Consider the following 27,404-nt stretch of genomic DNA (forward strand, 5'->3'; position numbering starts at 1 on the left):
CTACAGATTGGGACCTGCAATCCAGGACATAAGTGAGTTGGGGCCAAGAGAAAGTCCAGACCCAGCACTGGATTCTCCAACCTTATTATCTGAAACTTTGAGAACGCCTCAGCTGCTGTGAAATTGCCTTCAGTACCCTACTGCCAAGAAGCAGACTTCCCGGGCTTTTCTGGAGGAAAAGATAGCTATGTTCCATTCTTATAAATGACGCAGAAGGAGGGCTCAGGCAGGGCGAGGGGGAAGGCAGCTGTGGGGGTGAGGGGGGTAGTTGGCCCTGAGCCTGAGCTGGGCAGGGGACCCTGGGGCCACCCCAGCTGCAGGCCTGAGCTGGCAGAGCTCCCCAGACTTCAGTTCTGGCCCCTCCCGGAGCCCCTCCCACAGACATGCCCCTCTCTCCTTCCATCCCACGGTGCAAGTTCATAGTGAACCTCCCCCCAGGGAGCAAGACATTGGGTGCTTGAAGAGCCAGTAAACAGAGGTCTCCGGAGATCTTGAAACAGCAGCACTGAGGGTGCTTGAGGGCAACTGGGAGACAGGAGGCCGGTTGGGGCTCAGATAGGGGCTTTTCCAGAAGGATCCTGCGGTCCGCACCAGGGACCACACCAGGTCACTCTCAGGGAGGTGAAAGGGATCACAAAAGACCCATGGGCCAAGAGCCACGAGGACCCCAGGGACTGCCGACCCAGGGCCAGAGCCCAGGTCAGGGGTCTGCCAGGCCCGCTCCTGCCCTGGCTGTGGCCTACAGGAGGAGACCTCTGGGTCCCACCAATGCCTTGACCACCCAAGAGGTCAAGAGGCAGGCAGGCAGGCCTGGGAGAAGTGAGCCCGTGGGGAGATCACACACCAGGGGCTGGGGTGGCCAGGGCCATGACTTCAGAGACTTGCCTCTGAGAACCAGGTGAGACCCAGCGATGTCCCCGGTGCCCTTGGGGCACAAGGGCTCATTGTGCAGGCATCCCCAAAGGGAGAGGTTCTGCTGTTGCGAAGGCAAGGCAGGAGCCTGGGGGAGAGGAATTGAGCCAAGCCAACTGAACGCTGGCCAGCAGTGATGACAGGGTCACAGAATAACCTTGGAACTGTGAACACCTTCAAACGAGGCCCGGACGGAGCCCAGGGAGACGTCCTAGGAGCACCTGGCAAAGTGGGAGCCCGCGTATGTGGGAGGAGCATTCATGAGTCTTGAGGCGGCAGCAGTCCTGAGCTGACAGCTCAGGGCTGGGAGCACCGGATGGGGCTGCAGATTTCCTGGAGAAGACAGAAGAGCCAGGTCACCTGCAGGCACCGGCTTGAGAGAACCCCCGCTTATAGAGGGGACAGCCCAGAAAGCGTAAAAGTGGGGTCTCCTCTGCCTGAAGCACCCAGACCCCGGCCCCGGCCGAAATCCCCACTACATCGCAGCTCAGCCAGTGAGGTGCCCACAAAGCGGACCCACTGGGTGATGTTTGTTTCCTTCCTGGAGGACAACTTCCTCACCCCGGGGAGAATTCGATGTCACTATAAAACAAAACGTGTCACATCTGTACAACTAACGTTTGTGTTAAGATATCTGGGCATATTAGGGGCGCCTGGGTGGCTCAGTCAGTTGGGCGTCCGACTTCGGCTCGGGTCATGATCTCATGGTTCATGAGTTTGAGCCCCACGTCGGGCTCTGGGCTGACAGCTCGGAGTCTGGAGCCTGCTTCCGATGCTGTGTCTCCCTCTCTCTGTGCCCCTCCCCACTCATGCTCTGTCTCTCTCTGTCTCTCAAGAATAAATAAAATATTAAAAAAAAAAGATATCTGGGCATATTTAGTGTTGCGGCTATTTGTGATATTTGCTCTTCAAGGCACCGGTGTCCTTGAAATTCAAACTGATTGTGTACAAGGAATTAACTCAGAATTGTGATTTTCCTTGAAACACCACTCATGTGATAAGAAGATCGGTACATGACAAGAAGCCAAAGTCACCCCAGGAGCAACCAGAAATTTGTCAGAATGTAAAGTTTTGTTTGTTCTTCAAATAAATGAAGTACTTAAAAAGGAAATCAGATATACTGAACTTCGGGATAAAATCTGGGGGTCGTTCAGGACATTTGGTTAATTGCCTTTGTCAACAGGACCTAAATTAACCCAAATCCCCTTAAATGTGAATGTCAAAATCTACTAGATTTATAAATAGCACAACTTCTGGGCTGAAGTGAAAAGGTAAGGGGCTGTCCTTGAGAACACCTTCCAAATTCCCAGCAATGGCAGATTACCCTCTTTATTCTCCAGGGAAGGCCCTCGGGGGTCTGGGGAGCCTGGGATAGCAGAAATGGAAGGACCTGGACTGTCCTGGGACCCCCAGGCTCAAGCCCACCTTCGGTCATGGCTTCATATCCTTGGGAATAATAGGAACCCTCCAAGAGGAAAGGCCCATGATGATAGAGACACTAGAAGGGTGGCCCTGAGCCTGAGCTGGGCAGGGGACCCTGGGGCCACCCCAGCTGCAGGCCTGAGCTGGCAGAGCTCCCCACCCTGAGGGCACAGAGGAATTAGAAGCAGGCCTATGGGAAATCGAGGTCCTGGGCCACTGGCTAGGGGCCATAATCCCCGGGCATCAGCCAAGACTTAGTAATGCCCACGCCCTGTCCATCTCTCAGGTCTGACTGAATGCAGCCGACGATGGAGGCCGGGCCACCAGCCAGGGGAACGACAGCAGCTGGCAGAGGGCCCCCCCCCCCCAGTTTTCAGGAAGAGAAGCCATCAAGGCCCCCAGCCCGCCAGGCTTGCAGGGTGTGGGGGGGGACAGTGACCCTCTAGTCTCCTGCTGGCCCCTGCCCTCCGGCAGACACACTTTTGTCCTTGGCCATGGGTGGTGACTGCCCATCCAGTGGGCCCCATTTCCTCACCCCCGTGTGTGAGGCTCTGGTGAGAGCCAGAGTGGGGCACGGGGGCACCAGAAAGTGGGCGTTCTGGGACTCCCAACCTGGCGGGGGGTGGGGGCGGGGAGTGGGCAGCGGGGGCGCGGGGGGGGGGCGACATTCAACACAGACCTTGGCCCCATCGTTTTAAATAAGAAATTTATTGCAAATATAGAAATTGATTCTCTCCATACAGGAATCTCCGAGTTGAGGAAAACAATTTCGTGCCATTCAGTTTAAAACAGGAGATCGGGGAGGGGGGAGAGGCAGGTAGAGGGAAGAGAAAGTAAATGAAGGTACCCCCCTAAAAGAAGAAAAGGAGAGGTTTCGGGCCCCCCCCCCCGAGGAAGGAAAGGTCCACACACAGCTAGGGTTCACAGGTTCGTAGCCCAGGGTAGCCCCTGCCGTACCCAAACCAGGTGCCAAGCCGCAGGGCCCACAGGGCTGGCGGCTCCTTGCGGAGGGAGGGAGGGAAGGAGGGAGGCAGGCGGCGAGGAGGGATCCCCCTGCCCCCATCCAGCCCTGTGCTTGTTTGGCGAGGGGCAAGGAAAGGAAAGGGAGGCCCAAGGCTTCCCACCCACCCTCTTTGACCCCCTCTTCCCCTCCCTACTGCTCAGCAGCAGTGAGGGACCTTTAGTGAGGCCTTTGGGGCAGGCATGAGAGGCAAAAATTGTAAATACTGGTTCTGTCTTCAAGGGGGAAGGACACAGGGTCAGAATAGACAAGGAGCACGGCAGCTCCTGGGGGGTGGGGGCGCTGGGGAGAGGAAATCTGGGGGCGGGAGGGGAGGAGCACTGGGGGTCAGACAAGCCCCACCCTTCACACTGGGCCAGCGTCAGTCAGCCTTGCCCCTCGGGGGTCACACCCCCCACTGCTTCCACCCAGAAAGACCCCCTCCCAGCCCCCCCTCCCGCTTGGCCAGGAACGGGGTGGGATGCTGAAGGGTAGCCTCCCTCGGAGGGGGTGGGACCCATAGTGGAGGCCCCCGAGGAGGTGCTTGGGGACATCCAGCCCCTCCTCCCCCTCTCCCTCTGGCCTCGTCTTCACAGCCGGTGGACTAGTCCTCTGAGCTTGCCTCTCGGGGTGCCCCGGACCCCCCTCTCCATTCCATCACCCTGTTTTCATTCTCTTCACAGTATCCCTTGCCCGGGGAACGTTTTGTGGCTGTCCCTTCTCTGCGTGTAAGCCCCTTACAAGATGGGACCTGTGACTCGTCCCCCCATGCCTGGGCCCCTTCTTGGACTCAGCCTGTCCCTAATTGGTTTCGAGACCCTAGAAGATTTCCTCCTTTCCCTTTCCTGAGCTTCTGTTTCCACTCTGTGAAAATTTCCAGGAGTGGGGACGGGTGACTTACTCCCACTTGGGAACCTTAGAGACCTGCGGCCAGGCCCAGGCTCTCCCCTGCCTCTCTGGGGCTAACGCAGGCCTCCTCTTCTTCGGAAGTGGGTCTTTCCACTCCCACCACCCTGCAGATAGCCCCATCACCTCCCCCAGGCCTGCACACGGGCAGCCTCCACAGTCCTCCGGCACTGGCCCCTAGGAGGGGTGCAGAGGTGAGGGGCCTCCAGCAGGCAGGGGCAGGCCCCGGGCCCCCTGAGGAGGGGTCACGCCAGACTAAGGGTTTCTTTGCCCCTCCAGACCTCCACTTCTCGCCTCTAGAAGGTGCCAGCCCTGCAGGTGAAAACGGACCCACTGACACCACTCCCCGGGGACAGGCACCCAGGAATTTCCTCTGGAGATTCTCTGACAGGGACAGCAAGCCCAGGCACGACCCAAGGCAAGGGGGCCTCCCCCAGGAGGTCCAGGGCTAAGCACCCACATCTCCGCCAGTCTCCCCAGTAGCCCGCCCCGTTCCCTTCTCTCCTGGCTGCCCGCCCTGCTAGCCGCTGGCCCCGGGCTGTGGCCCAGGTGCACTGTGCTCATGGCCATTACAAACACAGGGCGTCAGCGGGCCGGACTCTTTGACATAAATGATCATTTGTCTTCCGTGGCTATTTTGCTCCCCGCTGGGGAAGAATTATCCTGAACCGGACACAGGACACAGATGCAGGAGAGCCTCCAGGGGGGGCTACAGTGCACTGGCCCCTTTCCCAGATCAAGGGAAAGCAGCTGAAGCCCCAAGCCTGGCTGGGAGGCCAGAGGCCTGAGTCCAGTCCTATTCTGCCTCCAAGATGGGTATCGTCTAGACCGTGAAGGCTGGTTTACCTCCTGGAGGGAGGGGCAAGACCCTTGTTGTTAAGATGCGGACCTATCCTTAAGGTCCCTGAAGTGAGATGGTCTGAGGTTGTTTACAGGTCTCTTCAACCAGGAACGATGGGGGAATGGCGAGGGTGGGGGTCCTGCTGGGAACCACCGCCCCGTCCCGCCCCACGCCGTGGGACGCTCCCTCTCCAGGGAGGCCAGGCCAACCCTGGGCCCCAGCTGCTCCCCTGGGTCCCTCCCTCAGGGCCCCAAGCCTCCTCTGAAGCCACCCATGAAGCCCCCCGAGCTCTTAGGCCCCTGCATTCAGCCGTGTGACTGACCCCCTCCCCCAACCTGGTGGCCAAATCACCCAGCCCCTCCCTCTCTGGGGGCCCCCAACTCTTTCACCCCCCCAAAAATGTCAGCAAGTGGGACACAGAGGTCCTCCCACGCTCCCTTCCCTGGGGCTACCCTTCCCCGGCAGCGAGGCAGGGCAGGGGCGAGGGCATGAAACTGGGGACCCAAGGGGCGAGGCGGCACCTGTGGGGCCCCACGCGCAGAAAGACAGGAGACGGGTGTGGGACAGGGGCTGCGTTTTGGTGGCACCTGCTTTGGGTCTTTTGCAGAAGTGGCCCCACCCCAGGCTTCAAGAGCTGCTTGTCAGATCACAACAGAGGGAGTGGGGGCAAGAGGGGGGCGGCAGGGAGGGGGGCCCGGGAGTCCGGACGAACTGGAACATACACGACAGATGTTTGCTCAGAAAAATACAGTAAAATCGTCATGCAAATGTAACGGGAATCTGCTTTCTCACACCACTGGCTCCGCCGGCTCGCTCTTCTCAGTTTTGCCAATCTGGTGCGAGGAGGGGTGGGGGTGGGGGGCAGGTTTGGGGGCTTGAGGGAGGTCTGCTCCGCACATCCATGCCGGCCCCTCCCCTCCACTCCCCAGAAGAACGGTCCTCTCTTTGCAAACGTCACCCCCGAAGTGAGCCCTGGGCTTGGTCTGTCCCCCACGTGGGTGTAAGAGAGGTGCTCAGGTGAGCCCTAGTCCTCCCCACAGTCCTCCCCCAGACTCTACCCCCGGCAGGAAGATCGCTAGAGCTCCCCCCACCCTACCACAGGAGATAGCACTAACTTTCCTGATCCGAACCCCCACCCCCAACAGTACAGGTCTTGGTCCCATCCCAGTGCCCACCCTCACCCCACAGCCACACTCTGCAAATCTCAAGAAACCCAACTGGGTGACAGGCCAGAGGCCGGGGAGGGGGGGCCCCAGCAGGGGTGTGGGGAGAGCTGAGTGGGCCCCTCTTCATCTTGAGGCGGGCGGGGAGCCAAGGAGCACATTGGCAGGTGGGCAGAGCTATAGGTGTCCCCACCCCCAGTGGCCCACATCCTAATCAAAGGTGAAGGGCCCCTCAAGCACCCGGACAGTGTGTTTAAGCTCCCCTAGTCTCAGGACCCCAGATCTGCCCCCCGCCCAGACTCAACCCTGGAAGCCCCTAGTTGTTGAGAAAAGGCCGCAGCCCCCCTGGCCCTGCCTTCCCTTACCACCCTCTGCCGCCCCCACTGAGAGAGAACCCCCAGGAGCCCAACAGTCCCAACTGCCAGGTCCTCGGTTGCCATGGCGACAGAAGCTGGCAGGGAGAGGGAGGGGCCCCACCAACCTGCCTGCTCCCCCCCACCCCCGGGGGTGAGGGGGGGAGTGCTTACTGTTTGTGCTTTGTTCGATGTTGGGTGGGGGTCAGCAAGGGGGGGGGGTGGGGAGCCGCCATTTCCATGGAAACATGGGAACCCCCTCCAGCCAGGGGGTTGGGAGGGGTGGGGCAGGGATGCACGGGCACAGCCAAGAGCGGGTGGGTAAGCCCAGGAAAGCCCTCCTTCCTCTGGGCAGGCCCAGCTGCTGCCCTGAGATCCCGTAAGAGGAGTCGGGCAGGTGGGAGGCCAGGATGTGGGGGCACAGGCAGGAAGGCCCCCATTACACCCTGCCTCCCCCCCTGCTCCCAGGCATCACAGTTCAGGGCCACCCTTCTGGGATGAGTAGGGGTCCCGGAGGCCCAGAGAGGCTGGGGGGGCTGGGGCAAGGGGCCCTGCACCTGAGAGGTGGCGGCGGCTGGCCCCCCTGCTTTCTCCTCAGACCCCCATAAGCAGCTCCCAGGCCACTTGGAAGACACTTGAAGGGGGCTGGTGAAATGGCCCCGTGCCTCTGCTCCTTTCTCGTAAGCGAGACCTCCCGCCTCTCCTGGGTGCTGGCGTGGCGTGGGGGGGGGGGGGGGGGGAAAGGACCCCCAGCACGATGAATCACGGCTCCACGCCCAGGGGGCACGGCCATGGGGCTTTCTAGAAAGGAAAAGCACCAGCCTGATTCTCAAGTCCCTCCGCCCCAGGAAACCGCAGCTCTGGAAGGGGGTGGCGGGCTGGCGAAGGGTGGTGGGGGGTGGGGGGACAGCACTGGGCTTGAAAGTTGGGAAACTGCCTAACCTGACACGTGGCCCTGGGGCTATCCCTTCCTTTTCTCTGGGCCTCGGTTTCCCCCACCACAAGGAAAGGCAATGATGCCCCGAATCTGCCTGGCGCCAGATCTCCAAGCCACCTGTCCCCAGACGGGGAGACCCTCTTCCTGCCCCCAGACCCGTCCGGAGTCCCAGAGCCCCCAGACCCCCACACACCCCCTTCTGGCTTCCTGGCCTGCGCCCCCTCCCAGCCCCGCACACCCCAGCAGAGTCCCTGGGCAGCACAGTAAAGATGACTGGTTTCGGTATCAGTGTGTAAACTTTTAAGGAGAACGTGTCTTTGTTTTCCTGTCCGTTATTGTCGGGTGGGGGTTGTTCACAGTCAGGTGGTGGTCAGGTGTGTGCGTGGGTGCGTGCGTGCGGGTGTGCGTGTGCGTCCGCTCCTCGGCCCCGGCCCCCCCCTCCCCCGCGCCCCCCCCCCCAGCCCCGGCCTCCCCCCTGCCCGGCCGCCCGGGGCCCTTCCCTCGTGCCCCCCGGGGCCCTCCCCCTCCGGCCTCACCGGGAAGGAGAGGGTCACAGCTTCTGCTGGGCCGAGACCCCTTTCCAGTAATCGAGGATGTCGTGCAGGTCCTCGTCCTTGGCGAACTGGACCTTCTTGCGCAGGGCGTGGCCGGCGGCCACGTACACCTCCTCCCGGTGGTGCTTCTTGTAGGGCCGGAAGCGCTCCCAGATCTTGTGCGTGCTCTCGGAGGAGTACTCAGGGCTGGAGGAGTAACCTGAGTAGTAGTGTCTGGGGGAGAGCTGGGAGTAGGCGGAGTCCCGCTTGGAGCGGGTCAGCGGCTTGAGGAAGGACACGCGCTGGCTCAGGCTGTCGGCGCCCTCCTCGTAGTACAGGGCCGGGAAGCTGTGCCGGTGCTCGCTGCAGTGGTAGGCGGGCTTCACCTCCAGGTGATGGACCCCGCCGCCCCCGCCGCCGCCGCCGCCCCCGCCGCCGCCCGCGGGCACCAGCGGGAGCCGGTCCAGCGGGCTGTTGAGGGGGCTGCCCTTCTCGATGTACTTGGAGTCGCCCTTGGCCAGCCCCGCGGCGGCCGGGTGGTCGGGCACGTCCAGGCTGAAGACCTTGGCGCTCTTGATGGAGCCGCTGGACGAGACGCTGCAGGTCTTGCGCGCCACGGCGGCATCGGCGCTCAGCTGGCGCTGTAGCGGGTGGTGCACGCTCTCCTTGTAGGGGGGCGAGAGGAAGCTGGGCCGCTCCAGCGCCCCGGGGGCGGCGGCCGAGGAGGCGGCGGCGGCAGCGGCGGCGGCCGCAGGGAGGGACTGGCACTCGAAGGCCAGCTCGGGGTCCCCGCCGCCGCCGCCGCCTCCCCCGAGGAACGAGGCCGCGTCCAGCTTGAGGGCGTCGATGCAGTTGTTAATGATCTGGTTGACCTTGTCCACCTCCTTGGCGATGGTGGAGATCTCGGCGGCCGAGCCCTGGCCGTTCTCCAGGTCCGGGAGGTCATCCTCGGGCCGCGCCAGGCCGTCCCCGCCCGCGCCGGTGCGCACCTCGATGTAGTTGCCCTTGGTGGCCACCTTGGGCGTGTCCAGCCCGGCCTCCAGCCCCTTGGGGGCGGGAAGCTTCTCCCCGATCACGGAGGGGATGGAAGGCATGCAGGGCACGGGCAGCACGGGGGGCTCGCCCAGCTTCTGGGCGGCGTGGACCACGGAGCCGGCATCCACGTCGGCCCCGTAGCGCATCTCCAGGATGGTCTTCTTGACCTTGACGGACTTCTGCTTCTCCTCCTGCATGCGCCGTTTGCGCAGGCAGTAGTAGACGGCGCCCAGCACGATGACCATGCCGAAGAGGCAGCCCAGGATGGTCATGATGTAGTGGGTGGTGGTGGACGTGCTGGGCGCCAGGTCGCCGGGGACGGGGTCCCGCGTGGCGAAGGTCAGGCAGGTGTGGTTGAAGCGGCGGCTGTTGCGCAGCGAGGTCACGCAGAACGTGTACTCGGTGTGCGCCCGCAGCTTGTCCAGCGTCACGATCTCCTTCTTGTTCTTGAGCGTCATGACGTCGGAGAAGTAGCTGTTGTTGTACTGGACCAGGACGTACATCTTGCTGTAGGGGTGCGGGATGGTGACCACCAGCGTGGCCGAGGTGAAGGCCACGTGGTGCAGCTTGATGGCCGGCCCCGCAGACGCGTCCGTGGTGGACGAGGCCGGCGGCTCCACCGACAGGATCTCGTCGGGGTTGAAGCCCGAGTTCTCGTCCGGCTCCCGCTGGGCGTCGGTGGAGTAGGGCGTGGGGTGGCTCGCGGGCCGGGCGGGCAGCGAGCCGTTGCGGCACTTGGCCTGGAGCACGGTGATGGCGTTGAGGCTGTGGTAGGGCCGGGGCACCAGCAGCGGGTAGCCGGCGAACTCGCGCGGCGACTCGCACTGCAGGCGGTCGTAGTTCTTGGTGACGTTGTTGAAGACCACCAGCCAGGCGAGGAAGCCGAAGAGGTCGCACTCGCAGTTGAAGGGGTTGCCGGCCAGCTCGCACACCATGAGGCTGGCCAGGCTGGCGAAGGTGGCGCCGTCCAGGCGGCTGAGGCGGTTGGAGGACAGGTCGATGCTGATGAGGCTCGGGCACTCGGAGAAGGCGGCGGGCGTCACCACCTCGATGAGGTTGTGCTGCACGAACAGGAACTGCAGGCGGCCCATGCCGCGCAGCATGCCCTCGGTCAGGTTGCTGAGCTTGTTGTAGCCGAGCTGCAGCACCTGCAGGCTCGACTGGCCCAGGAAGGCGCCGTCCTCGATGTAGGAGATCTCGTTCTTGGTGAGGTTGAGGTCGGTGAGGTTCCCGAAGCGGTTCAGCGACGAGTAGAGCACGGCCTTGAGCTTGTTCTCGTTGAGCCGCAGGTCGTGCACGGTGCTGTTGATGTGCTGCGGGATGGTCTCGTAGGGCGGCTGGTTCTGGCTGCAGATGGCCAGCCACACGTACCCCTTGTCGCCCTCGATGAGCCAGCAGTCGGCGCGCACGGCGCCCGGCCGGCACACGCACAGCAGCGCGGCGGCGCACAGCCCCAGGCGCAGCATGGCGCCGGCCGCGGCCCCCCGGGAAGGCCGGGCTCGGGGGGGAGGGGCCGGGGCGCGGGGGACCTAGCAGCGGGAGGCTGGGGCTGGCGGCACAGTCCTCCCCGGGGTCGCCACCATCTTGGGGGCGACCCCCAGCACGGGGGGGCCCCGGGCGAAGCAGACGCGGCCCGTGCCAACCGCGGGGAGGGGGGGGTCCGCCGGGGGCACTACCAGCAGGCGCCGGGCGCCGTGACCGGGCCGGGACGCGCCCCTCCGCCTGTTTCCGGGAAGGTGCACAGGTTCTCAGGACTCGACTTCCTCTCCCTCCTCCTCCTCTTCCTCTTCCTCCTCCTCCTCCTCCTCAGGTTCCGGGCTCAGAACTTCAGACGATTCCCACGATTCCCATGGGAGGCTGGAGAGTGAGCCTCTGAGGAGGGAGCTCGAGAGACGGGGCAGGAAGGAAAGGACCCATCTGTCACCTGGCTCCTGAAAGGCAGCACCGAGACGAGGGGGACAGATCAGTGAAAGCTCAGAACAGCCCCACTAAGCTCCAGCACAGGCCCCTGTCCCTTCTCCACCCCATCCCGCTGGGCCTCCCGGGTGCTTGCAGCACTCTAGGGTCCCTGTTACATAGAAGAACGGGGGTGGGGGTGGGCAACGAGAGGGAGGCGGGGACCCAGAGGTCTGGAAGGAAGGAGACAGAAGAAACCAGGAGTAGGGAGAGGGGGACAGAATCTGCGGATGGTGGACAGAGAAGGGAGACTGGACGGTAACAGGTTGGGTGCGCGCACACACACACACACACACACACACACACACACCAGCACTCCTGTCCACACTCGTCCACCTGCCCGCACAAAGACCCATATGCCCACCTGGGCCAGAACACCACAGCATGCCCACAGTCTCATGTTTGACAAATGAGCGCGTATACACATGACCATATACCCAAGCGGGCACCTTCCAATCCAGATAAGGAATTAAGAAGCCCGGCAAAATGCCTCCTCCCCTCCATGCCCAAAGATAAATAATTCATTTGTTGTGTAACCGCTCCTGTTCCAAAAATAATTCCCTTGTCTCAGCTTCCATGGGGGAGGGGGAGCAGAGTGGCATGGCTTTGGGCGCCCCCCCCCCCACAAGCAGGGGGACGCAGAGGCCGGGGTCTCCTGCAGGGGGAGGGCGTGGGGAGAATTCATCCTACAGGCAGGAGCAGAGCAGAGGGAGAGAGGGCAAGAGCCCGGGCAGCCAGACACACCCCCAATATCACTTCCCCCAAAGTGCCTTCCATTAGAGGTCCCCTGATCCTGGCGTGAGAAGGCCTCGGGCGGATGATGAACCAGAAGGCATCTGGAAGGGTGTGGCTGAAGCCCTGGGTCCCCTCTGCGGCTGGAGTCAGGGGCCCAGACAGGGGCAGCACAGGAGGGAGGTTCCCTAGGCAGGAAGACACAGGAGGCCTGGAGCCCCCTCTACCCAGCCCTATTAGCCAGATGGAGGCGACCATCTCTGAAGTTGGTGCCACCTTGTAAAGCGAGGACCAGGCCCGGCCATCCGATGCGGAACAAGTAAGGTGAGCCAAGCTGCCCATGCCCCAAGTGGCACAGGGTTCCCGGCCCGCAGATCCTCACTTTACAGGTGGGGAAACTGAGCCCCAGACCAGGGGAGACTGACCTCAGTCACCCAGCAAAGCCAGGCAAGGCCGGCCACTCAGCCAGATGTGGCTCCGGATGTGTATGTATGTATATATATATATATATATATATATATATATATATATATATATAGAAACAAACCGTGGCTGTTAAAGCAAAACCAATTTACAGCTCTGAGCCCCAGAGGGCTGGAACAGAGGGAAGGGGAAGCAGGGAGGGAAACAGTCCCCAAACAAGTCCAGACAGACAGTATTTGTTGAGGAGCTGGCAGGTGAACGGGGTGTTCGATGACCTCTTGGATTAAAGGCGGACGCGGCGACCGAGCCTGTGACGGACCTCCCGGTCCCCTGCAGGGCCAGTTTGGGCTGGACAGCCGGGAGAGCGGGGGAGGGGGACAAGGAGGTCAGGCAGAAAGGGGTGCCCAGGCGGCACAGAGCACTTCTGTCCTCGGCTGTGCCGCGCAGTCTCGGGGCTGGAGTCAGGAGGCCTAAGCTCCCGTCTAACATGGCTCCTGGCTCCTTAGGGCCTCAGTTTCCCCCCTCCCTCCCGGTTCCGTCGCACGGGCAACAAGGTTGTGCTGGAGGAGGCTGAGGCGTCCATCCGCCCTGTCAGAGAACCCTCTGTCTGCACCACCTCCGCCTGGGGATGTCTGGGGACCGCATTTGCATGCAGGCAGGTGCGCGCGGGCTCAGAACGCCAGTGCAGGGGCGTGCGGGTAGGCGTGTACGAGGAGACGGGTGTGCAGGCAGCCGTGTGTGCGCACGCGTGCCCGTGCCAGCCACGGGAGTCCCCGTAGGTGAAGGTGAGCACGCTCGTGTGCGCAGGGGGCGGGAAGGGGTGCGTGGAGGCACGTCTTAGGGATGCACCTGCTTACGTGTCAACCTGTTCAAGCACACGTGTGCGTTCCACATGTATATGTATGTGAGCACAGGTGCAACTTTAGCCACACAGAGCACCCCCCCACCCCTTCCCCATAACCTGTCCCCATATCTGAGTTGCACACGCCAGCACCCTCCAGCCAAGCCCAGGGCGTCAGGGCAGAGCCAAGCCTCTGGAGATCCAAGGCCATGCTGAGGGGATGTGAAGAGGTCGAGAGGGAGGGGAAGGGGACCAGGAGAAGGCACCCAGGCTTGGGGACAGGGGCTAGTCTTATCATCTCCCCTCTTCCCATCCCAAACAGTCCAGGGTAGACAGAAGCCCCCACCCCAGCCCCTCTGAGCTCTGTGCAGCCGAGCCCTCAAGGTGACCTTGCCCATGGCCCTCTCTCCTGCTCTTTCCCGTCCCCAGGATGGCCTGGGCGAGGGCCCAGCTCCCCTCACCCTCCCACCCTTCCCATGACTCAGACCAAAGGGGAGGAGACGCCCCATCACACTGCCCCGTGTGCGTGCGTCAGCCACTCGGTGTCCGTCCCTGGGCTGCCTGCCCACCACTGCTCGAGGCCTGTTGCAGCCAGGGAAGGGGGACAGCAAGGGGAAGGAGGTGCTGACGGCACTTGGCCCCCCGCCCGGCTGCACACCCACTCAAGGTGTGGGGGAGGCTGCCGGCTCGCACCTGGAGTGGGGGGTCCCAGTGGTCACGGAGGTCCCCCCGTACGCGCATTAGCAGGAGGACCAGGGCCCTGCCCCGCACTCCTGGGGGGTGGTGGAGGGAGAGGAAGGAGTGAGGGAGCTGCGGACAGGAGGCCAGGGCTAAGAAGAACGGGGAAGCACAACACTGAGAGGCCGAGGACGGAGATGGATGGAAAGAGAGCATCTGAGACAGGAACCAATCGGCAGAGAAGCTCAGGGAGACGATGAGGGGCACCGAACCTGCTGCCCACACCCCAGGCGCTGAAATGCAGCCAGTGACCAGTGCAGAGGGAGGGGCAAGCGGCCGGAAGTAGCTGTTGGAAGCAGAGGCCTGCACGGCCCGCACCAGGGGTGTTAAACCTGGGAAGGCCTGGCCCTCGGGGAAACAGCCTGTTTGGGCTGAAGGCGCGCGGCACTCCGGGCTGACCCAGCCTGAAGGGACCCTCCCCATACACCCAGCCCCCCACCCCCACCCAGCACTAGGTCTGCCCCAGGGCACGCAGGTGTGGCAGGAACTAGCCACTTCTGGCCCGAGCAGGGGCAGGCCCAGAGTGTCCCACGGCACCGCCTCAAGGGCCCCTCTGTCCCACCAGCACGGAGAAGAAACGCGGCAAAGTTGGGGAGCAGGGCACTGTAGCAGGACCTGGGGGCGGGCCCCCAGTCTAGCTGTGGCCGCAGACGTCCCCTGTCACGGTGACACGCTTAGAAGGGGAGAGAAGAGGCGGCAAGACCCGATGCGTCTGAGGGGCCAGTTCAGAGCCACACGGCCGCAGAAGGGGAGTCGCTCTCAGCAAATTCCTCCCCCCACCCCGCCCCTGCCCAGAAGCCACTGGTTGACCCAGCTGGCTGCTGGGCCCCGTCCCTCCGGGTGCCACGAGGCTCGGGGCGCCTCCACGGACTCAGGATCCTAGAGCCTCGGAGCTGGAAGAAGGAAGAGCCCTTGCTCTGCCCAACCCCAGCCCTTCCCAGAGGGGAAAGGGACGCCAGGCCCGGGGATGGGTCTCACGTGCCAGCGGCGGAGGACCCAGGGCAGATCTTGATCCGGGAGCTCACCGCCCCCCATGGGCTCCCCGCTCAGCTCACCCGGGACACCGGGCAGAGCCTGCTGGGGACACACAGCACATTGTCCGGCACTCGCCTGGCCCGGGTGAGCGGGTGGCCGGGACGAGGTCCGCCGGGAGTGTTCCCCCGGCTGAGGGATGGGGGAGCCGGGTCAGCAGGGCTGGCCAACCCTGAACCTCCTTCCTCCACCTGCATGCAAGGTGACTGTCCCCTGTCTATCTCCCAGGGCTCCCACGAAACGCCAGGACGTGGGGACAAATCCACCGTACAGGGCAGGAGGCTCCCGTGGGGAGGCCGGTGGCGGGGACGGTGGTGCAATCTGGGGAACAGGTAGGGGAGGTGCCGTCCACGTTCCAGCTCCCGGGAGCAGGGACGTCAGGCTTAGCTGGGGAAATGTCATCTGTTGCTGCTGCTGAGCCCTGGCATGGGCTCTTCCCTGGGCCAGGCTGGCCAAGGCTCCCCGAAGTGCCACTGTCACTGTCCGTGTCAATGCCATGACCCAGGATGAGGAGGACCGAGGACTCCTGGGACCCAGCCGGAACTCACGGGGCAAGCGGTCGCCTCACCTCTCTCTGCCGGAAGACAGCACCAGGCCGGGCATCCCAGAGACGGGCTGCTACCACTCTGCCCTCTGAGACCAAGCCTGCCACCTCCGGGGGCGGGACACTGAATCCTGTGACTGCCTCCGCCTCACCGGGGTTCCTCTGGCAGGCCGCTCTGGGCCTCGGTATCTCATCTGTAAAATGGGACGATTATACCTTCACGACTGAACTGCCGTTCGGTCGGTGGGTTTCGGGTGCCATGAGCCCCAGCTGCAGTGCAGAGAGTAAGAAGCACGATGCTGAAGGCAAAGGGGTCCCTGGGTTGAGTGCTGAGCTGTGTGACCTAGGGCACATTACTTAACCTCTCTGGGCTTCAGTCTCCTCGCCCGCTAAGAGAGTCGTAACTATCCCTTTGGCTGACGTTTCATAGTCCTTGAATCTTCCATCGATCCTGCACGGCTGGTGCTATTAACTTCATTTTACAGATGAGAAAACTCCTTCCCCAGCTTCCGCTCCGGAGCTGGGCTCACGGCCGGGACTGGACATGCACGGCTGCCTGGTGGGCTTCCCACCCCTTGTGTAGGCACCTCCCTCCCTGTCAGGAAAGGGCCCGCAAGCCCAGAGAGACTTCCATGTCTCCATCGTTAGGAAGCGCGTGGTCCACGCCGGCCATGCTCCGCAAACCCTCCCGGTCAGGCTCCTACCTCAGGTCCTTTGCACATGCCACCCTCCCTGCTTAGAATGCTCCACCCCAGTGTCTGCCCAGGCCATTACCCCACTCTCTACTCAACTGCTCCCCGCAACCCCACCTTCCCTGACACCAAATTGGAGATTAACTCACTGTTCGCTCGATCCTGCCTCTGGTCCCTTCAGAGCACCTAACAATACCAAACGTGTCATTTAGTTCTTTATTACCACCTGCGCTGCCCCCCCCACCCCACCCCCATCGTGAAATCAAAACAGACTTTGGTTTATTCACGACTGTAATTAACCTCCATGCCTGGAACAAGGTCAGACCTGTAGCAGGTGCTGAGAACATGATGTGCAGAATAAAAGCCCAGGGCTAGGAATGGCAGCAGAGGACAGGGGGAGACCCTAGACTCCCTGACTCCACTGAATTCGGATATTAAATATCACCCCTGCTGGGGTGCCCATGGGGCGCAGGACACATTCTGAGCCTTCCTTTTAGCCTCGTGGACTCCCCTCATGCTTCTCACTTAACGACAAGGAAACTGAGGCTCAGGGAGGTGCAGTGATCTGCCCAAGACCCCATAGCTGGGAACCCGGGCCTGCCTGGGCTCTCAGCACTACAAGACGTTCCAGAATTCCCGCAGAGGTAACTTGCCCCAACTTGCATACCCTTGGTGACGGGGATCTCAGCACCCGTATGAAGCTGCTTCTACCCTTCTTGCACAGCTCCGGTGGTTATAAACTTCTTCCTGTATTACGAAACCAAACCTGACTCCTTGTGCCTCTGTTCATGGGGCCGAGTGCCGTCTGGAGCCACGGAGGACAAGGCCGACAGCCCCCCTCCCTTAAAGGCCCTTCCGATATCTGCTAATCTGCTGTCTCCCTGCCCCTGCAACCTGCTCATCCAGGCTAAACAGCCCCACATCCTCCACTGCCCTTCCTGCGCCGTGGTTTCAAGCCCCCCACTCTTGGGTGCAGCTGCCCCAGGTCATGCCTGCTGTCAGGGTCCCTCCTAGAATGTGTCCCCTGGAGCCCAGCATCATGCCAAACGTGGTCTGCGCGGTGACGGGCACCAGGGCCCTCTGCCTCCCTTGGTCTGGAACCACCCTTCCGTTAGAGCAGTACGAGTGTGCACCAGCCGCGTGTCCTCACCTTGTCCCAGATGTCAACCAACCCCCCCCCCACCGGGCCCCTTCACACATCCTGCCAGGGAACCCCAGTGCCCCGAACGTCCCCAGGGAGCTCTGGGCAGTATCAGTTTGGGCTTCGCCCTGAGTGCTGCGCTCGGTCCACCCCCATTCAATCATGTCTTGTTAGGCTCAGCCCTCCGCGCAGCTGCCCCACCTCCCGGGGGAACTGGCTCCTGCCCCTCGGTACCTCGGCACCCGCTCCCGGCTCTGTGCCATCCCGTGCCGGGCCAGCAGACCATGGCTGCGTTCATATCTGTGTCACGGCAAAACGGCGGGGGAGGCGCTCCCCCCTCCCCGGGGCAGGCAGGGCATGCTGTCTAACCAGCTGCACGCTCGCCCACGCTCCTGACACGCTGGCACGAATTTACTGGGCACCTACTAGGTGCCCGGCACGGTCGCAGACCCACGCCTTCACGGAACCGCCAGCTTGCCCGGAAGGGCCGACTAACAACACCACGACACCGACAGCAGCAAAGGCTGACGGTTATCGGGGCGGCGGGGGCGGGCGGGGGGTTGTTAATTGGGACCGCACGGCCCCAGTGTATAAGCACTCATCTCCCAGCCTGGTGACCTTGGCCAGGGAAGGGTCTCGGGCTCATCTGCGGTGTTCTAGGCCGTCACAACTCGCTGTGTGACCTTGGGCGGGTCAGCGCCTTACCCCTCTGGGCCTCAGTTTCCTTGTCTGTGCAGGGGGAGGACAGCTGTGTGCCTGGGGCCACCCCCAGGGCCCTCTGTCAACTGCCCACCGCGCCCTCCCCCACGAACCCAACTGCTCCCCCCCGGGGGTGTTGCATCCGTCATTAGCACCTGCTAGTGTCCGGGCCTCGGTGGAAGGAGGTGAGCGGGGAGACGGAAAGGTTTTTATCAAAACGCTTTGGTCTTGAAAAACTACCCAGCAGCTGACCTGACAGGCCCAACATCGATTCTGTGGACGGCTCTTCACAGACGGCCCAGCTCACGCGGCCCACGCTCCCCGCCACCCGCTCCCCAGCCCCAAGCTGCCCAGCACCCACCCCACCCACCGCCGGGCACTTGGGGGAGCGTGTGACCCTCCTGCCCAAAGCCAAGGGCGACCTGTATTAAAAGTTCACCTCCTCGTTCCACCCCAGGGGTTACCTCTGGCTTTCCCAGAATCCTCCAGGCTTTTCAGAGGACTGCCTTCCCCAGCTGACCCCTGCCATCCCCCTTTGACCCCCGCCCCCCCACCTGACCCATCCCCCAACCTGACTCCCTTACTCGGTCCCTGCGTCCCCGCCTGACCTCTCCACCTGGTCCCCGCCTCCCGCACCTGACCCCCTGACCCCCCACCTGGCCCCTGACCCCCCCACCTGACCCCCGCCCCCCCACCTGACCCATCCCCCAGCCTGACTCCCTCACTCGGTCCCTGCGTCCCCGCCTGACCTCTCCACCTGGTCCCCGCCTCCCGCATCTGACCCCCTGACCCCCCACCTGGTCCCTGCTGGCCTCTTGGCCTTGGCTCCAGCACACCCCAGGCCCCGCTCAGCTGCAACCCCGGGCACTACTCACCAGTCTCCACTGGACCCGCTTTTCACCAGTGCCTGCGCACGCGCGGCTGCCTCTGCCTGCATGGCCTCCATTCATTCATTCAATAAACATTTATGGAGCACCTACTATGTACCAGGCACTGGCTAGGCCTGCCCTCCCAGCTCTGCCTCCTCCGCCTTCTCCTCCTCCAGGGCCCCAAGGGGTGAACATTTCCCTGCCTTCCAACATCCTCAGGGCTGTCCCAAGGCGGGGCGGCACATCGGGAGCCCGCGGGGGGACACGTGGAGGCTCTGGTGGCGTAGAGTGCGGGCCCCCTGGGAGGCAGCCTGGCGGGGGAGGGACGGGTGGCCTGGGGCAAGGTGAAAACAGAGTCCTGGCTCCTATGTGGGCTGGGCCTGTGCACTTCTCACGGTAACTCACTGAATCCTTGGCACAACCTTAGCAGCCAGTGTCATTATCATTCCCACTTTACAGAGGAGGAAACCGAGGTCTCACAACTGTTACACAGTGGCTTGGACCCTCCACGGCACCAGGCTCCGGGTCAGGAGATGCTGTGGGATCTTGCTTCATCTGGACGGTGCTTTAAAGACCCATTTTTTTAAAATTAGTTTCCCATAGGGAAAACTCGGGTGGCTTTATTTTTAAAACCCCCATCTCTGGAGTCGGTGGACCCAGAAAAACCTGGAGAGCCTGGCCGCCTCCCCTGCAGGGACAGGGCTACTGTCCGCTGACCCCTGAGCCCTGGAGGTTGTGAGACCAGCAGCATGGGAACAGTTAGAATCCCAGCCTTGGGGTGAGGGGATCCCAGAGTGCCACAGTCCCTGCCTCCCTCTGACCCCTGTCCTCCCTGTTCTGTGGCTCTGCGTCCTCAAGCTCTGGGACACTCTCACAGCATGAGTCTGTCATCGTGGGGTGTCTCTGATAATGAGTCTGGGGCTCCAGAATTCTCTACATACCTACAACTCCTTGGTCCTAAAGGTCTGAATCCTGGTCTCTGTGGGTCACCAATTCTACTAAGCGGCCCTGACCCACCAGCAGGCCCACTGGGGTGGGGACCCAAACCAGAGGGGCACCCAGACGGTCTCCCAGATCCGCTTGTCACCCCATGGGAGCCCCGGCTCTCCAATGGCGGTGCCTGGGTTGCTGGGTCAGGTTTGGGGCTCCTACTGAAGGCTTGACGTTTACTAGCCCCAAACACAATTCCTACCCCATAAAACACCATTGGCCAAGGCTGCCGCGGACACCAGGAGGACTTGAGGCCTCAGCTGCCCGAAGCCACACCCCAGGGACAGCTGTCACGTCACCCCGTCGTAGGGCCTGCAGCAAAGGGCTCTGGAGTTTCTGGAATGGCCCCTTGCACCCACGCCTCTCCCCAGACTTCGGGTTCCCCTCACTCTGCCCACCTGCAACTCCTGCCTGGCCTCCCACTGCCTGTCACAGGCCCCCCCAGCACACCCAGGGGCGCAGGCCACCGTGACCCTGACGCAGGCGGTGGCAAGGGGTCCCTCTCCTGGCCCTGAGACTAGCTTCTCTGGAGCAGGTGGGGGAGCCCCCAAGGGCCTGCAGCTGTGGCATCGGAGAACAAGGAGGCTCTGTCCATGCTGGAAAAGCCCCGGAAATGCGGGGGGGGGGGCGCACCCCACGACCGCCGGCTGCACAGAAACCGTGGCCCAGGAACATGGGCCTGTCATCTTGGGGGGTCCCCAAGATTGTGTGGCTGGGGCTCAAGAGTCCAATACCTCTCTATAATTCCTTGGTCCTAAAACTCAAGGGCGAGAGCCACAGAGACCCGTACCCTCTAACGTTCTGGAAGAATGAGCCACATTCAGCTCCAATCCTGACTCTGCCACTGAACCCACAGCGTGCCCCTGGCAAGCGACTTCTTTCCTCTGAGTCTCAGTGTCCTTTTCTGCAAAAACGGGACTAGAAGGGCAAGGCCTCCGAAGGGTGGTGAGCGGACAGCTACAGAGCAGAGGCCAGCACGTAGTAAGTGCTCAATAAAGTCAGCTGCCGCTAGTCTGGTTCCGGCGGCCCGGCTCACGGGGCGAGGCACGGTGCCCGGCACACAGCGGGTCCTCGTCACCAGGAACGGGTGAGGCCTGCCCCCGCCCCCCCCCCAACAGTGTCTTCCTTTCAGCCCAGAGGGCAACACACCCCCTCTGTCCCTGCCCCTGTCCCCCTCACAGGTCCGGGCCCCCCAAAGGCCTGCACCCACCCACCCTCCCGCCCTCAGCCTCTTCCCCAGCCTCGGTTTCTCTCCCATTGCCAAAGCACAATGGCTGTTATAATTAACGGATTATCTCAGTGCGACAGCTGTGGTCCTTTGAAAATTGGGTTGAATAACAAGATCCTGGCGTATGGTAATTTCTTTTCATCCCCCTGCTCTCTCTTTCCCTCTCCCTCACTTCAGCCTTGTTATGCATGCAAATGCTTTTCCCTTTTCCTCCTTCCCAAACACCTTCCTCCTCCGGAGGGCAAGGGGACAGCCTAGATTCTGCTTTCCGGTGAAAGAGTGGAGGGAACCCACCCTCCCATGGGCCTGGCACTGGGCAAAGAGCCTGCGGCATGTGACTTCTGCGATCCCCCCCCTGCCGGGCAGGGCAGCCCCAAGTCCCTACACCTCACTTCCCCTCCCGCCCCCCTCCCCACAGGCTCTTCTGCAGGGGCCTCCCCTGAGGTCCGGGTCCTGGCCCCCTGCACCCCCCAAACCTGCTCCCCGCCCCCACCCGGCATCCCGGTCCCTCCCAAGGCTCCTGCTACCTGCTAGGTGCTGACCTTGCCCAACCCCCCACCCCCACCCCCGCTGCCTCCTGGACCCCTCCACTGCCCACCCGCTCCCGGCCTCTGCTTCTGCCCCGAGCCAGCCAGAAGCCCGCAGCTGCCCGGCCCCTCCACACCTGGAAAGCTATTGTGTACATCCTCCCACTGCTCTGCGCTGTCTCGGCCTCCTTCCTCGCCCAAAATCTCGATCAGCATCCTCACTGGTCTCTCTGTCTCCAATCTTACAGCCTCCTTCAACCCTTCCTCCACCCGGCGGAGGGTGGGCCTCCTGAAGCATAAATCGGAGCGTGGCACTCCCCTCCTCAAAAGCCTTCGCTGGCTCCCTACCGATCTGGGAAGACTGCAATAGCAGGCCTCTAAAGCCGGCCTCCCCCCTCCCCCCCCCCCACTGCCCCGGGGACCTGCAGAGCTGGGTCCAGCTCCCCTCTCCTGCCCTCCTGCCTCTTCAGCCCAGCAAACCAGTCTGGTTGGGGTCCCTCCTGCGGGGTTCCCACAGCCCCCAGGTTTCTTCCATCACCACCAGAAACACAACTGCTGCTTTCGCTCCCCGGACTGAGTTCTCTCAGGAAGGGCCAGATTCTCCATTAAAGCCCAGCGCCAGGCACCCACTGGGTGCTCACTAAATACCTATTAATGACCGAATGAAGGAGGCCTGCTCTCTCCCTTTACGGACAAGGAAACCCAGGCTCAGAGTAATTAACGACTTGCTCAAGATCCTGACCATTCGTGCAGGACAAAACCAGGATCCGCACCCGGGGCTGCGACTCCAGTGCGCTTCCTGGAGAGGGCTGTAGGGGGCAGCCTTCCGCATGCATCTCAGGGAAACTGACTCTCCCTCTGGCCTCAGCCGGAGGCAACAAGACAAGAGCTCCCGGCTCAGACTGTCACCTCCGCGAGTCTGACCTTGGACTAGCCACGGGACGCCCGGGGCCTCAGCCTGCTCATCTGTAAAGTGGGAAGGGAAGCCCGGCTCACCCCCTTCTCAAGAGGGGGGCAGACACTCGGGTCTTGGAGGAAGCCCCTCCTAACGACATCTGGGCGTCTTCCCACCCTCACCTCCAAGCCCCCACCGCGCTGCCCGTGGCAGGCACTCCTCAGAGCTTAGGGGGCTCCTACGGTGGCGGGCATCATACGGAAAAGAGACCCTCTTCAGTGAGAGCCGGTGAGAGAAGCACAGGGGTTCAGGGTATGACCCTGGGGGGCGGAGCTTCCCTCTCTCAGCCTCCGTGTCCTGGTGCGTGAACGGGGTCCACTAGCGCCCACGTTATAGGGGTGCAACGGGGCCTGACGCTGCAAAGTGCCCCGCACGGTGCAGACGCAGCCGTGGCCATAAGGTTCTACGGAAACGTGACCCTGAAGCGTACCCCAGGGGGAAGGAGAGGAGAAGGGGGTGGGGGCAGGACAAAGCAGGACCGTCTGTCCCTGACTCCACCCTCCACAGCCCACAGAATAGAGCTCACACCCCGATGTGTAGCCCTTGGGCCCCTCCCCCCCCCCAGCTGAGACCCCCCCCCACGTCCTCCCTTCGTAACCTATGCGGTTGCATGGCTGCCCAACTACGTGTCCTCTGGGCCTTGGCTCGTGCTGTTCCTGAGCCTGGGGTGCCATTCCCACCCTTCCCCACCTCCTGTGGCCCAGACCTCACGCCTCTTCCTCCGGAAAGCCTTCGGGTTGCCTCTGTGCGGGGAGAGTAGTGGTCTCCCTGCTCTGGCCGCCACCCCCTGATTCCATCCCCATGGAATCCTGGAAGGATCCTAGAGATCATCTCACCCCACCTCGCTCCCCCCCCCCCAGTTTATAGATAGGGAAACTGAGGCACAGGCGAGGGACAGCAGCTCTCCAGGGAGGCACTGGAACCCAGGTATCTTTGCTGCTTCCAGCCCCTCACGCCATTCTTCAGCCCTGGCCGGTCTTCTCCAAGCCCCCCCAGCCCAGAGCTACCTGAGGACGGGACCCCATCTTCCTCTCTGCTCCCCCACCCCAGTGCCTAGCCTAAGGCCTGGCACATAGTAGGCACTCAGTAAATGTCTGTTGAATTGAATTGCGCTCAGGGCGGCCAGTCGTCTCTGCTCTGTAAGAGAAGCATAGAGTTAGTGGAACGGTCCCCGTGGCAACGGGGGTGGGAACCAAGCCGGTAGGGTAAGGGGTCCGGCCTGCCCCAAGGACCCCGCGGGCCCTGACAAGGAGATGGGGTCTGGGAAGCTGAGCATCCGGACTTAGAGGAGTCTGAATTCTGCCCCAACAGGCAGCACGGCCCTGGCAAAGTCATCCCACCCCTAGGGCCTCGACGACCTCGTGTGTCCGGGGGAGATGACGCTCCAGTCCCTACGGGCTCTGAGGACCGCTTGTGGCGAGGACCGGAAGAGACGCGAGGAGCGTAAACACGGACTCCCAGCTCACAAGCACGGAATGCTCAGTGCCTGACCCGCAAAGCCGGGTGAGAATTACGCCCAATTCCACAGATGAGGAGACTGAGGCTCAAGAGGAGGGGGGCGGCCTGCCCGAGGCCACAGGGCCCATGCACTCGAGCCCAGGCCGCGTACCGGGTGTCCCTGCAGAGCTGGAGGGAAGCGAGGCATAACAACGCCCAGACAAAGATCTCGAACCCGCCAAAGGGGTGGCCGGAGCGCAGGCCCGGGCTGGCAAAGATTCTCCAGGCAAAAGGCCCAGCACGAGCCCCAGGGCTGTGAAGGGCAAGATGAGAAGCCACGTTCTCCCCCTTCCCATGGGGGTGAGCTCTGATTCCACAGCCCCCGGGGGGTTCAAAGCCATCCTCAGATCCAGAGGCTGGCAAAGGCCTCTTTTGGTGTTAATATAGATCGGCAGGAACTATAAATACACAGCCAGGCCAGGCACTGCAGGGCCACACGGGGAGGGGCCCAGCGGGGGCTCTAACCCCAACCCTGCCCCACAGCCCTCCCCCCTCCTCCCCGTTGAGCCTCAGTTTCCTCGTCTGTCAACCCAGGCTATACCATAACCATGATGCCTCGGGTTCTTTACCCAACAACCTACAGTCCTCCGGCCCAGCCAGGCTGGCAGGGGGCTGTGCCTTTCAGGGCCCAGACCGGAGACCCGGGAAGGAAAAGAGGAGGACACAAGACAGCCTCCCCCTGAGCGCACGTGGGACCGTTTGGCTGTGCCTCTGTTCCCTGGCCTAGAGCCCGGGAGCGGCGGGGCAGGGGCCTAGACAGCAACCAGCCATTCACTCACTCCGCCATTCACTCCGCCAGCCTTCCTGCGGGTTCCTCCTGCTGGGAGCCCAGGACCCACAGCCAAGAGACAGCCTCGGGTGGGAGGCCTCGGGAGAAGCCCGAGAGATGGCCCGGACCCTGCCCCCATCCTCTGGTTCCTATGCCCCATCCCAGCTTGCATCACGGGGGAAACTAGCTTCACGCCTGCCTTCTGCCTAGACCGTGACCTTGTCAAGGACGGGGGGGGGGGGGGTCTCACTCACCCTGTAAACCCAGGGTCCGGCAGGGTGCCCAGGGGACCCTCCACAAAAGTTCACAGGCTCTGGGGCGCCTGGGTGGTTCAGCCGGGGAAGCATCCGACTTTTCAGGCCATGACCTCCCAGTGTGTGAGTTCGAGCCCCGCATCGGGCTCGCCGCTGTCGGCACAGAGCCTGCTTTGGATCCTCGGTGCCCCCCTCTCTCTCTGCCTGCCCCCACTCTCACGGGTTCTTTCTTGCTCTCAAAAATAAACATTAGGAAAAAAAAAAAAAAACGTTCGCAGGCTCGAAGGCTGAATAAGGTGCCAGGGGAGCATAAAAAGGGTACCCGTGCACAGGGCCGTGACACGGGCCTGGGGCAGGTGGGAAGGCAGAGGGGAGCTCACTGCCCTCGGCACCAACCGTGTGCCGGCCTTGCACACTTAATACCCCACAGCCATGTCGTCGCACCCACTCAGAAGATGAGGAAACGGAGGCTGAGAGAGACTGAGGAGCGTGCCCAGTGACCCAAAGCTACAAAGTGGCCCAGCAGCCACAGCACCCCGCCCCACCCCCGATACGAGACAGGGCCAGTGCCGGCACACTCCCAGTACAGCTGTCCCCAGCAACAAGAGATGACGTTTGCAGAGCCTGGGGCTCCTCAAAGCCCAGGCACAGACAGGCGAGGGGCCAATGTCCCATTTTCTCGTCAAAGCCTCAAAACAGCACCAGGGGACAGACACACCCTCCCATGCCAGGTAGAGAAACGAGGCCTCCGAGGGGTGATGCGGGACCCCAACCCCTGGCCCGACGAGTACTCCGCAGGCCTCCACCTCCACCTGCTCTGAGATTCACGGTCAAGGGCTGTAGACCCGGGCCGAGGCTCGACTGCACCTGCCGGCTGGTGACTTGGGCAGTGACCAGCCCCCTCTGAACCCTCAGCTTCCCCAAGACCCAGCTCCTGTGCCCCAGGAGGCTGCTGCCAGGAGCAAAGCGGGGTTGACCAACGAGAGACGCACCCCCACTCCCCTTACAAACTGTAAGGTGCTGTCCGCGTTCCAGGGAATTTAACTGTTACTGTTACACTTTCCTTGGCCTTTCTCAGCCGCCTCTGCCCTCCTTTCTAAAAAGGCTATGACGCTTTTTATCAGATGTTTGTGGCACAGTGTCTGCCCCTGGGCTAAGGACCTAGGAACCAGGTACCCTTTTCATGCCCCTTCCGCAGATGAGGAAACCGAGGCTCAGAGAGGTTAAGTGACTTGTTCAAGATCACACAGTAAAAAAAATGTACACACTTAGCCATGATACTGTATACCTGCCCCCGCGTGGCTGTAAATTCAGCCTTCATGGCTACGAGAGTCCTCCCTGGTGCATGAATGCCCACCCGCTCCCCGGTTTATCCAACTTCCCAGACGTGTGCAATATTCACGCACCCCTCTCCAAAGCCTTGGGAGCCCCATTAATCATTCAGACACACCTGCATATTCATTAACTTCCGAATTAATACAGGGCCCCTTATTACTTCGGGCCTGCTGCCTGCATTAAAGACACTTCGGCTTTATTCATTATTAAACTCCCCTGATAAATGATCACGTCCCTCCTTCACAGCGCGGGGGGCGGTGTCCAGGCCCCCAAGCCAGCCGGTCTGCTCCCAGTGCCAGCTGCTGTGCGACCTTGAGCCAGGCCCTCACCCTCTCTGGCTCTCTCGCACGCTCACCTGGTAAAACCAGGCAGAGGTCAGTCTCTGAGCACCGCCCAGGCTCATCAAAGTTGGGCCCACCCCACCCCTCCGCGGACTCCTCTGTCGCCTCCCCGCACTTTTGTGGCTCTCTTGGGCTCACATAACCCTCTGTTCTCCACCAAACAGAAGCCTGTCCTCTCCGCGGTTTTCCGGGTCCTTCCCTCCCACCCGGGCCCGGGCTCGCACTCTGCAGCCAGGGGGCCTCGGGGCCAGGCACCACCCATCTTCTCAGGGATAAGGTCTGGCCCTGAGCCAAGCTGGCTCGGCAGACCATGATGTGTCCCCGGTCGGAGGGGCCACGCCCCCCAGGCCTCGCGCCAAGCCCCGCGTGGCGCCAGCCATCTGAGAACCACCTCCACTTTCCAGATGGGAAAACTGAGGCCAGCGCGGCCAAGGCCATCTCTCCGGGAAACGCTGATGCCGGCTGCAGACATGTCTCTCTCGCGCTCCGAGTCCTGAGCGCCTCACCATGACACTCGCCACCTGGAGCGGGGATGCTCGGCCACCAGTTGCCTCCAACCTTCCCCGACTGGCTCCTCTACGTGCTGAGCTCCGGCTAATGGAGCTGGGGGCCACGCAGACCGGACCCCCTCCCCGCCGTTCCCTGGCGGACGCCCTGATCTGTCTCCATCACGCCTGGAGCTGAGCGGAGCCCGAGAATAAAGTGTGGAGGATGCCACCGCCGCTCGCACCTCCCCTGC

At 62.5% G+C, this 27,404-nt stretch overlaps 1 protein-coding gene across 1 annotated transcript; it reads right to left on the reverse strand.

Moving 5' to 3' along the window:
• Positions 1-5,449: 5,449 nt before the first annotated feature.
• On the reverse strand, positions 5,450-10,568 carry ELFN2 (extracellular leucine rich repeat and fibronectin type III domain containing 2). Its single transcript, XM_042993209.1, has 2 exons — positions 8,071-10,568; positions 5,450-5,914 (listed from the first exon to the last, which is right to left on the reverse strand). Exon 1 carries the CDS (start codon positions 10,566-10,568, stop codon positions 8,085-8,087), a length of 2,484 nt encoding a protein of 827 aa, XP_042849143.1. The 3' UTR covers positions 5,450-5,914; positions 8,071-8,084.
• Positions 10,569-27,404: the final 16,836 nt, after the last annotated feature.

This window comes from Panthera tigris, chromosome B4, assembly GCF_018350195.1.
Source record: "Panthera tigris isolate Pti1 chromosome B4, P.tigris_Pti1_mat1.1, whole genome shotgun sequence".
NCBI lineage: Eukaryota > Metazoa > Chordata > Mammalia > Carnivora > Felidae > Panthera > Panthera tigris.